The 11,764-nt window shown below is 45.5% G+C and overlaps 2 protein-coding genes across 2 annotated transcripts; one reads left to right on the forward strand and one right to left on the reverse strand.

Annotated features, from left to right (window-relative positions):
• The first annotated feature begins 161 nt into the window (after nt 1-161).
• c6h1orf35 (chromosome 6 C1orf35 homolog) lies at nt 162-4,643 on the forward strand. Its single transcript, XM_046851317.1, has 8 exons — nt 162-409; nt 1,420-1,570; nt 2,080-2,125; nt 2,248-2,327; nt 2,428-2,500; nt 2,614-2,693; nt 3,699-3,817; nt 4,254-4,643. The coding sequence occupies exons 1-8, from the start codon at nt 313-315 to the stop codon at nt 4,448-4,450; spliced, it is 843 nt and encodes a 280-aa protein (XP_046707273.1). The 5' UTR covers nt 162-312; the 3' UTR covers nt 4,451-4,643.
• Nucleotides 4,644-5,083: 440 nt separating this feature from the next.
• On the reverse strand, nt 5,084-8,484 carry arf1 (ADP-ribosylation factor 1). Its single transcript, XM_046851331.1, has 5 exons — nt 8,330-8,484; nt 7,350-7,524; nt 7,161-7,271; nt 6,959-7,083; nt 5,084-6,849 (listed from the first exon to the last, which is right to left on the reverse strand). The coding sequence occupies exons 2-5, from the start codon at nt 7,492-7,494 to the stop codon at nt 6,688-6,690; spliced, it is 543 nt and encodes a 180-aa protein (XP_046707287.1). The 5' UTR covers nt 7,495-7,524; nt 8,330-8,484; the 3' UTR covers nt 5,084-6,687.
• Between the last annotated feature and the right edge of the window lie 3,280 nt (nt 8,485-11,764).

Consider the following 11,764-nt stretch of genomic DNA (forward strand, 5'->3'; position numbering starts at 1 on the left):
GGTATATAATTATGTAGCCTCGGTTATTTTGACTGATGTTTTTGGTAAAACCTCGTGTAAAACAACACATCACTCGAACTCCATAACGGTCCTTTCAAACATCACAACCACTAATACTTTTTTATCTAAAAATCAACTTTATTGCGTGGATTAGGCCCTCTAGCGGCCACTACAGGAACAGCCGAGCCGGAAGGGGAACTGCCTGGTCGATACACGTGTGAAAAATGTGGAGCATTTGAAGGAGAAATAAAGAGTGTGTCGGATTTTATAACTGAGAAATAAACCGTGAGTTGAGGAGAAAAGGCGGAGAGGATGTTCGGGTCTTCGAGGTCAGGAGGAGTGAGAGGAGGACAGGACCAGTTCAACTGGGACGATGTGAAAGTGGATAAACACAGAGAGAATTATCTGGGTAAACACACACACACACACACACACGCCGTGTTTATTCTTAATGGTTAGTATTTAATCATCACTCAGTCATTTTCAGCTGATTTAAATACACGTAATTTCAGCTGAACTCTTTCTGCTGCGCAAACGCGTTGCCTCCCTCTGTGTCTTTCTGAACTTACCTGATTCTTCTTCACACTTCTCTCTTATTCCATGTGCTGTAATTTCCACTCAAAAAAAGTATAATTTTATATATATATATATATATATTATTGTTGAAAATCCCCCCTTTTCCTGATGTTGATAAATCCCAGTGCAGCCCCTATACAGTGAGTTTGGCCCGGGGGCTGTGCGCTTCACCTCTGCGCACTGTCTGCGCAATATCAGCTCTCCAGGCCTTCCCGAGTTTATCTGCCCTCAGCACCTTTCACCCTCCTCCTGTATGTGCCCTGTATGTGCCCCCACTCCCGTGTATCTGCCCCCACTCCCGTGTATCTGCCCCTCACTCCCCGTGTATCTGCCCCCACTCCCGTGTATGTGCCCCCACTCCCGTGTATGTGCCCCCACTCCCGTGTATGTGCCCCCACTCCCGTGTATCTGCCCCCACTCCCGTGTATCTGCCCCCACTCCCGTGTATGTGCCCCCACTCCCGTGTATGTGCCCCCACTCCCGTGTATGTGCCCCCACTCCCCTGTATCTGCCCCCACTCCCCTGTATCTGCCCCCACTCCCCTGTATCTGCCCTTGTGTGTGCCCCCACTCTCCCTGTATCTGCCCCTGTATGTGCCCCCACACCCCCTGTATCTGCCCCCACACCCCAACACAGTGCTGGAGATTTCTGCCCTCTGCTCGGTCACAAGGCGGAGATGAATGATGGTTTCTATAACAGACTCCAGTGTGATCTACTGATGAGTCCATGTTTAAGGAAAGGGGGAGAAGTTGAAGTTGATAGATAGATGAGTGTTATGATTGACATGCAGAATGTGTGTGTGTGTGTGTGTGTGTGTGTGTGTGTGTGTGTGTGTGTGTGTAGGGAACTCTCTGATGGCTCCAGTAGGACGTTGGCAGAAGGGGAAAGACCTGACGTGGTTTAGTAAAGATAAACAGAGCTCAGGGGAGAAGGACAGAGAGCAGGAGCTCCGAGCTGTCAGAGAGGCAGAGCACAACGCCATGATGGTGGCACTGTGAGTTACATCCCTCTGTCCATCTCTCCATCGCTCCATCATTCACTCTGTCTATCACTCTGTAAATCACTCCATCCATCATTCACTCTGTCTATCACTCCATCATTCACTCTTTCTGAACACAGTACTATGATGGTCCATACTATAAGTTTCATCAGTGTCCTATTTATCTGATTGTCCACTGATGTGAACTATAATATAACATCCATCCATCCATCCATCCAGTGTTCATTACGGTCAATATATCTGTATATCCATCCTTCTAATTATTCATCCATCCATCCATCCATCCAGTGTTCACAAATATGTTTAATAGATGTGTATATCTATCCATCCCTCCATTACTCTGTGTATCTTATCTATCCCTCCATCCACAGTGTTTATTGTTACAGTTAATACATCTCTACATGTATTTGTATACGTCTGTGTAATTATTTATTCTGTCCATCTTCTGTCTGCTTTCCTCCGTGTCCTCCTTATAATGTCATTTTCCTCCTGTTTTTTTACAGAGGTCATAAAACGGTACAGAAGCGTCCGGCTGGTCTGACCAAAGAGGTGTGTGTGTGTGTGTGTGTGTGTGTGTGTGTGTGTAAACTGCTACACTAACTGCTGCATCAGCATCTCATCAGTTTCGTGTGTTACAAATCCTGTGTGTGTGTGTGTGTGTGTGTGTGTAGGATCTGGTGGACGCGTGCAGGAGAGAAGGAGACGGAGAAGAACGAGATGTGGACCGAGTCTCAGGGCTTGGAAGCTCCAGGTACCAGTGTTTCTTATGAGGAGAGGTGACTTACGTTTGTGTCGAGAAGCTTGAGTGTGATGTGTGTGTGTGTGTGTGTGTGTGTGTGTGTGTGTTTCAGTGGTGGAGGTCGGAGGATGATTTTCTCCAAGCAGGAGAAGGAGGCGGTGAAGATGGGACTCCCTGTGTTTACTGTACGTACCACACACACACACACACACACTCTCTCTCCCTCTCTCTCGGTAAGGAGAAGTTTATTTTAGAGTCGGCTCGCTCCTCCTGACATTAGATTTTTATCCATTTTCAGCATCATAAAGTGGCCGCAGCTGAAGCAGCATCAGCTGAGAAACCTGAGGAGGCACAGAGAGAAGAAGCAGAGAGGAAAAGGTTTCACTTTAGAGTACATTATTATAATGTCACTTTCACGTGTAATAGTATCCTGTGTAGCTGCAGTACAGGATTTCACCTGCAGGGGAGTGTATTACAAACTTACTCTGGAGATGAGTTACAATGAAAACCTGGTAAGTGGAGACATGACCTGGTCTACCCTGGAGAAAGAATGAAGATCAGTATGGGGGAGTATACTGTCATTGTAAGATCGAAAAATTCGAAAAACCGTAACTCGAGGACCACCTGTATTCAGATATTCCAGCTGACTCGGACTCTAAACCCACTCACTGACTCGATTCTGCTTTCTTTATTTCTATTTCATTCTCATTCTGACTCAAAAACAGACTGCTTTTGGCTCAAATTTCCTTTCTGACTCTGATTTCCCTGTAACGCTTTACTGTCTGGGTGTTGGAGTAAGTGCAGAAATAAGCTCCAGTTAGTCCAGAATGCAGCAGCAAGAGTCCTCACTAGATCTAGAAAATATCAGCACATCAGGACTCATTAAAACAGGGATCATCTTATCTAGATCTAGTGAGGACTCTTACGGAATCAGAATCAGAGTTCAATTCAATTCTATTTGTTTAGCAACATTTATTCACTGTTCCAAGCAGCAGAAGGCTGAAAAAAATAATTTTGCTAATCAAACTGAATTGAACTCCGATTCTGATTCTTGATTATGAATTATAATATTTGACTCTGATATTTATTCTGACTCTAAAACTGATTCTGACTCTGGATTTGATTCCCACTCTGGTGACTGGTTGTTCCTTCACTTTTTGATTGTCTGATTCTGACTCTGCAGTAGGGGGCGCTAGAGCATTGTTAGCTGTGTTAGTGTGTGTTAGTGTGTGTGTGTGTGTGTGTGTGTGTCCGTCTCTCTCGTTAACCTTTTAAAGTTCTAAACTTCACACGTGTGCGTAGCAAGATTCAGATGCCGAGCTAAAACATTTGCAGGCTGTGCATCTTTATTTGTTGTTAAAATATCATTCTATATTCACACAGCGACAGAGATGAGAGCCACAAGAAAAGCAAAAAGGAGAAGAAAAGCAAAAAGGAGAAGAAGAAGAAGAAAGAGAAGAAGAGGCACAGAAAGACTCGGACTCAGACACCGAGCATAAAAGGTAATACAACACACACACACACACACACACACACAGACTAACACACACACACAAACACACGCACACTAAAGCACACACACACAATAAAATACACACACACAGAGAATAACATACACAGACAGACTAACACACACACACTAACATGCACACACAAACACACACACAGAGAATAACATACAGACAGACTAACACACACACACACACACACACACACAAACACACAGAGAATAACATACACAGACAGACTAACACAAACACACTAATGGGCACACACACAGAGAATAACATACACAGACAGACTAACACACACACAGACCGCAGGGATCAGAGGAAACTTGTGGAAGACTGAACATCTGTTAATGATACACACACGTTACTATGTCAGGATTTCACTTTTGATATCAGCACTCGTAACCCTGCATGTGTGTGTGTAAAGGCGTAAGCAGCACTACGGAGACCACCGGCGTACCTCCAGCCCATCACGTGGTTCTCAGCGAGGACACGAGGCTCGACACAGGCGTTCAGACCCAGGTTCAAAGGTCAGGCATCGAAGCCCCTCCCCTAGAGGCCGGGACCCCCCACCCCGCCATCGCCATGACACCGACTCAGACGACTGATGAGACGACGGATTGAGATTATTACACACTTCCTTAAGATACAGTGTGTGTGTGTGTGTGTGTTTTATTCTTTTGTGCACAATTTGTATTGTGTTGATTTTTATCTTTTTCAGAGAAGACACTTCTGCGAGGCATGCACACACACACACACACACACACACACACACAGTTAAACCCCACATTAATAAACTGAGTTTGTTTTTTTTAAATTAAACTGTGATTGGTTGCTCTGTTTAACATCTGAAGCCAACTAGAGCATCTCAGATCTTCACTTCTCCTCATAGGTGACAAGTCGTTTCTGCAGCAGGGCTGAAGATCAGCGGTCACACCAGGCAGCAGAGTGATGTGTCCTTTGGTTATTCTAAAGTTCTAACATGACCTCAAAAACCCTCCAATCAGAAGATTCCAGAAGACTGATTCCACACACGCACAAATCTCGTTCCACCTTCTGAAGCTATGTAGGATGTTTAAGTGCAAAAGGAGAACGTCAGGAACGCTGAGATGGTAGGGAACAAGGATGTTAGGAGTCTAAGGAATGAGAAGAACCGAGGAGGTGGTGGAGAAAACCTTTGGCATGTCAGAGGCTAGGAAACTGGTTCTTCACCACACACACACACACATCAAACTCCAAAAGCAGGAAGAAAACAGGAACGATTTTCATTTTTATTTCATTCCATTGCTTTTCTGTCCAAATGAAAGGCAAAACAAATCTGCATAATAAACTCAAACATTTACACAAGTTTTTCACGAATACTTTAGTCCCCTGCAGGCATGCGCCGTCACCGACCAGACGATACGTGACCCGCGACGTTCGCTCCCCATGCCAGCCAAAACTAAACAAAAACGCAGTCCCATCAGAAGGGCATGGAGTTCAGAAGGCACTGAGGAACACCGACAGCAAGAACTCTTCTCCTCTACAGTGCTGCTGCTGCGTGTCTGATATATTGCTGTACCGTGTCACATTGTCTAAGGATCTACTGTTCAGGGTGCTAACGCCACGCTCGACCTTCACACCTGCTCGTGTAGAGGTAGAGCAGAGCTCGGAGCAGCTGATGGGCGTGGCACACAGAGCGCTAGGTTCTGGGAAGCCTCACTGAGCGTATTAAACACCTTTAAAGGTTTCTGTCACATAATTAAAAAAACTCAGAGCTTTTAAATAAAATGGCTGTGCTGAAGATTCGGCCGTGTTCTCACACCCTGCTGATAAACAGGAACAGAACACAAACCTCAGCCGATCCGGTCCTCACAAAACCACAGATTGTTTCTAACGCCTCAAACGCAAAGATCTAAATCACGGTCACACCGAACGCTTTCGTATCAGACGATGGAGAGCCGAACGTGGAGCGAGTTCTTGGTGCGTCTCCACTGGCTCACGTTTAAACGCTTGCCATAAAGAGAGACCTGGAAACACAACCTTTTCAGGTGTGGTGAAAAGTGGGGACCTCATGGGTTAAAGTGGTGGGATTTGAACTCATGACCTTCAGATCAGAAACCCAAAGCTGCCACTGCTAGGCCCTTGAGTGAAGCCCGGCCCTTAACCCGCCCTGGGGATTCGTATTGTGAGATCGAAACACAATACCACTAAAAAAGTGTCAGTACAAACAAATCCAACATGGAGGAAGTGCGGATTTAAAGGGCATCGTCAGAGAGGGAAGTAAAGCTGCCGCTGACGGCGTGACGGCGAGATCACACGTGCTTCCTGGAAGCCTGCTGATGTTAACCTGACGCCCATCAGCAGGTAGTGTGTGTTCGTACGTACGTGTGCGTTGGCGTGTGTCGTCTTGAGCTCAATGTAGTCTGTAAGTCATTTACAGTAAAGCGGAAAAGAAAAGATGGATTTCACCCACGATGATTAAATAAAGATGATCAAAAATTAAACAGGAAAGAGTATAAATCTTTATATATATATATATAAAAACGTGTAGGCATGTGCCGATAATCACGTGCGAAATGTCCGAGTTTCCTGGCGGGATAATGCTAGCTAGCAGATGATGCTAACAGTGCTAATTGTTTAGGTTATAGGTTACATCCCGCCGGCGTATCAGCTTTTTTTCCTGATGCTGCGATTCCGTTCGGCGGGGAGGAGGTGCGGCTCCGACGTGAACCTTCACCTCTCTGAGAGGAGCACGGCAGCTTCCGGGACGTTCCGCATCAAATACAAACATTATCATAACAATCGTAATAATAAAAAACAAAAACCGAATGGAGATGAGAGCGCTACAGTGTAGGAGGAGAAACAGGAGGAGTTGAGGATTATTTGTGGTTTTTGAGTTGATTTGAGAGCCAGTCGAGTCCCTCGTACAGACCGTCTCCACTCGTCGCACACGTGGCCTGGATGTACCAGTTCCTGTGGCGCAGAGAGTGAAGACCCAGCTTATCCGTGATCTCTGCAGCGTTCATAGCGTTCGGCAGGTCCTGCAGACAAAACACGTGTGAGCACTATTAATATACAGAAACGTGCCGAGTTCTAGAAGGGGAGGGGTTTGTGGGCGTGTAATCTGGGAGTAACAGGAAGTGAGGTCACCTGTTTGTTGGCGAAGACGAGCAGCACGGCTTCTCTGAGCTCGTCTTCAGCCAGCATCCTCATCAACTCCTCTCTGGCCTCATTCACTCGCTCTCTGTCGTTACTGTCCACTACGAAGATCAGACCTACACACACACACTCGTTACCTCACCCATTACTGATGTGAAAGTTCACGCTGCTCCATGTGTAGATGTTCCTTTACCTTGTGTGTTCTGAAAGTAGTGACGCCACAGGGGCCGGATCTTGTCCTGCCCACCCACGTCCCACACCGTGAAGCTGATGTTCTTATACTCCACAGTTTCAACATTAAAGCCTGAAATCACACCCTGACACGATCAGCAGGAACATCTCGAGAGAAGATCTGATAGAATGAGGTGTGCAGGGATCTTACCGATGGTCGGAATAGTGGTGACGATTTCTCCGAGCTTCAGCTTGTACAGGATGGTGGTTTTTCCGGCAGCGTCGAGTCCCACCATCAAAATTCTCATCTCCTTTTTACCAAAGGCTTTAAAAAGGTTAGCAAAAAGATTGCCCATCCTGGACACGTAGCGTGAATATCTTCTGAGCTGAAACACACACACAATCCGTGCTTTCATTATGGCAGAAACGGAAAGGTGACAGACACCCGGCTTCTGAGCCCTGAGAGCGCATCTTAGGGGTTTTGCCTGATGGGTGCACCTGAGGAGTTTCGCCTGGGGGGGCACACCTGAGGAGTTTCGCCTAATAGGCACACCTGAGGGGTTTCGTCTGTGGGGGGGTTTACCTGAGGGTTTTGTCTGATGGGTACATCTGAGGGTAGACCCTAACCCTGAACCAGTTTGAAGTGTCTGACCAGAACTCAATCCAGAAACTGGACAATGATCCAATCACAACCTGATCACCCATAATTCTTCTTCAATCGCAGTAAAAGCCCAATCTTCAAAACCAGATAAATAGATCACTGATCAAACACCATGATCTCACACTCACTTCCTCGGCTGTGCTTTATTCTTTCCACACCCGTATTCGGATAGCCCCACCCCCTGCTCTGTAATTGGTCAGCGATGTGCCCTCCTGCGCTGATTGTATAATCAGCCGCTACCGCGCGCGCACACATCCAATAACAGTGAAAGAGGCGGGGCTACCCGCGGTTTTCTTCTGAATACGGGTGCGAGAAAAAGTAAGGCAGCAAGTACCGTGAGCTAGGCTAGCCGCTGATTTCTCTCTTTGTTACGCTTTAACTCGTAAAATAAGCAAATAAAAAGAGCTCATAAGATGAGTTTCCCTCGTAAACACTGACAGAAGTTTAGTTATATATATTATAATCACGCGCTCTCTCTCACACGGGGATTAAACACACACTTATAAAGTTATAAAGACTTCAGCACTTACACTGAGTTTGTTTCCTCTTCAACTCCAAGGCGTTTCCTTCAAGATGGCGCCGCTTCCGGCCACGTCAGGGACTCTCGCGTCACTTCCGGTCCTCTTCGGTGCCAATGGGTCAAGAATAAAACTTATAGAAATCAAAATAATATAAATAATTGGAAATATTTGTTTGTTTTCTCTAGTTTTAATATTTTATCTATAATTGTTTTTGTGTTTTAATTTCTTTGTATAAACATGGAGATGTTTAGGAGAGATGCAGTGGAGTTTTAACCAGATTGTTTAACAGGATTTTGGAAGGTGAGAAGATGCCTGAGGAATGGAGAAGGAGTGTGCTGGTACTGATCTTTAAGAATAAGGGAGATGTGCAGACCTGCAGTAACTACAGGGGAATAAAGTTGATCAGTCACACCATGAAGTTATGGGAAAGAGTAGTGGAAGCCAGGCTGAGAGAAGAGGTGACCATCTGTGAGCAACAGTATGGTTTCATGCTGAAGAAGAGCAACACAGACGCATTATTTGCTTTGAGAATACTGATGGAGAAGTATAGAGAATGACAGAAGGAATTGCATTGGGTATTTGTGGATTTAGAAAAAGCACAGTACAGGGTGGAAAGAGGAGTTGTGGTATTGTATGAGGAAGTCTGGTGTGTCAGAGAAGTATGTGAGGGTGGTGCAGGACATGTATGAGAACAGTGTAACAGCAGTGAAGTGGGCAGTAGGAACCACAGACTGGTTGAAGGTGGAGGTTGGACTGCATCAAGGATCGGCTCTGAGCCCTTTCCTGTTTGCAGTGGTGATGGACAGGTTGAAGGACGAGGTCAGACAGAAGTCTCCGTGGACTATGATGTTTGCGGATGATATTGTGATTTGTGGTGAGAGTAGGGAGCAGGTGAAGAAGAGCCTGGAGAGGTGGAGGTACACGCTGGAGAGAAGGGGAATGAAAGTCAGTAGGAGTAAGACAGAGTACATGTGTGTGAATGAGAGGGAGGGCAGTGGAGGGGTGTGGTTACAGGGAGAAGAGCTGGAGAAGGTGGAGGAGTTCAGGTACCTGGGGTCAACAGTGCAAAGTAATGGACAGTGTGTTAAAGAAGTGAAGAAAAGGGTGCAGGCAGGGTGGAGTGGGTGGAGAAGAGTGATAGCAGGAGTGATTTGTGATAGAAGAGTATCTGTGAGAGTGAAAGGGAACGTTTATAGGACTGTGGTGAGACCTGAGATGTTGTATGGATTAGAGACAGTGGCATTGAGATGTTCGTTGGGAGTGACGATGATGGACAGGATTTGAAATGAGTTTATTAGCGGGACAGCGCATGTAGGACGTTTTGGAGACAAGGTGAGGGAGGTGTGATTGAGATGTTTTGGACATGTGCAGAGGAGGGACATGGGGTATATCAGTAGGAGAATGCTGAGAAAGCATTCCACCAGGAAGGAGGAAAAAAAGAAGAACAAGGAGGATGTTTATGGATGTGGTGAGGGAAGACATACAGGTAGTTGGTGTGAAAGAGGCAGATGTGGAGGACAGGGGGGTATGGAGACGGATGATCCGCTGTGGCGACCCCTAATGGGAGCAGCCAAAAGAAGAAGAAGAAGACACTAGTTAAAACTAATGACCTTTAATTACCTGCTATTACCTGAGATTACTCATGATTACCTCTTATTACCCGTTATTAATCGAGATGACAGATAGTGGGTGGACAGTGGCTAGATAGTGGATTAGTAGTGGATGGACAATAGATTAGTAGTGATGGACAGTGGATTAGTAGTGGATGAACAATAGATTAGTAGTGATGGACAGTGGATTAGTAGTGATGGACAGTGGATTAGTAGTGGATGGACAGTGGATTAGTAGTGGATGGGCAATAGATTAGTAGTGATGGACAGTGGATTAGTAGTGGATGGACAGTGGATTAGTAGTGGATGGACAGTGGATTAGTGGTGGATGGACAGTGGATTTAGTAGTGGATGGACAATAGATTAGTAGTGGATGGACAGTGGATTAGTAGTGATGGACAGTGGATTAGTAGTGGATGGACAGTGGATTAGTAGTGGATGGACAATAGATTAGTAGTGGATGGACAGTGGATTAGCAGTGGATGGACAATAGATTAGTAGTGGATGGACAGTGGCTTAGTAGTGATGGACAGTGGATTAGTGATGGACAGTGGATTAGTAGTGGATGGACAGTGGATTAGTGGTGGATGGACAGTGGATTAGTAGTGGATGGACAATAGATTAGTAGTGGATGGACAGTGGCTTAGTAGTGATGGACAGTGGATTAGTAGTGATGGACAGTGGATTAGTAGTGGATGGACAGTGGATTAGTGGTGGATGGACAGTGGATTAGTAGTGGATGGACAGTGGATTAGTAGTGAATGGACAGTGGATTAGTAGTGGATGGACAATAGATTAGTAGTGATGGACAGTGGATTAGTAGTGGATGGACAGTGGATTAGTAGTGGATGGACAGTGGATTAGTGGTGATGGACAGTGGATTAGTAGTGGATGGACAATAGATTAGTAGTGGATGGACAGTGGATTAGTGATGGACAGTGGATTAGTAGTGGATGGACAGTGGATTAGTAGTGATGGACAATAGATTAGTAGTGGATGGACAGTGGATTAGCAGTGGATGGACAATAGATTAGTAGTGGATGGACAGTGGCTTAGTAGTGATGGACAGTGGATTAGTAGTGATGGACAGTGGATTAGTAGTGGATGGACAGTGGATTAGTGGTGGATGGACAGTGGATTAGTGGATGGACAATAGATTAGTAGTGGATGGACAATAGATTAGTAGTGGATGGACAGTGGATTAGTAGTGATGGACAGTGGATTAGTAGTGGATGGACAGTGGATTAGTGGTGGATGGACAGTGGATTAGTAGTGGATGGACAATAGATTAGTAGTGGATGGACAGTGGATTAGTAGTGGATGGACAATAGATTAGTAGTGATGGACAGTGGATTAGTGGATGGACAGTGGATTAGTAGTGGATGGACAATAGATTAGTAGGATGGACAGTGGATTGGTAGTGATGGACAATAGATTAGTAGTGGATGGACAGTGGATTAGTAGTGATGGACAATAGATTAGTAGTGATGGACAGTGGATTAGTAGTGGATGGACAGTGGATTAGTGATGGATGGACAGTGAATTAGTAGTGGATGGACAATAGATTAGTAGTGGATGGACAATAGATTAGTAGTGGATGGACAGTGGATTAGTAGTGATGGACAGATTAGTAGTGGATGGACAGTGGATTAGTGGTGGATGGACAGTGGATTAGTAGTGGATGGACAATAGATTAGTAGTGGATGGACAGTGGATTAGTAGGATGGACAGTGGATTAGTAGTAGATGGACAATAGATTAGTAGTGATGGACAGTGGATTAGTAGTGATGGACAGTGGATTAGTAGTGGATGGGCAATAGATTAGTAGTGGATG

The sequence above is a fragment of the Silurus meridionalis genome, chromosome 6 (genome assembly GCF_014805685.1).
Source record: "Silurus meridionalis isolate SWU-2019-XX chromosome 6, ASM1480568v1, whole genome shotgun sequence".
Classification (NCBI taxonomy): domain Eukaryota; kingdom Metazoa; phylum Chordata; class Actinopteri; order Siluriformes; family Siluridae; genus Silurus; species Silurus meridionalis.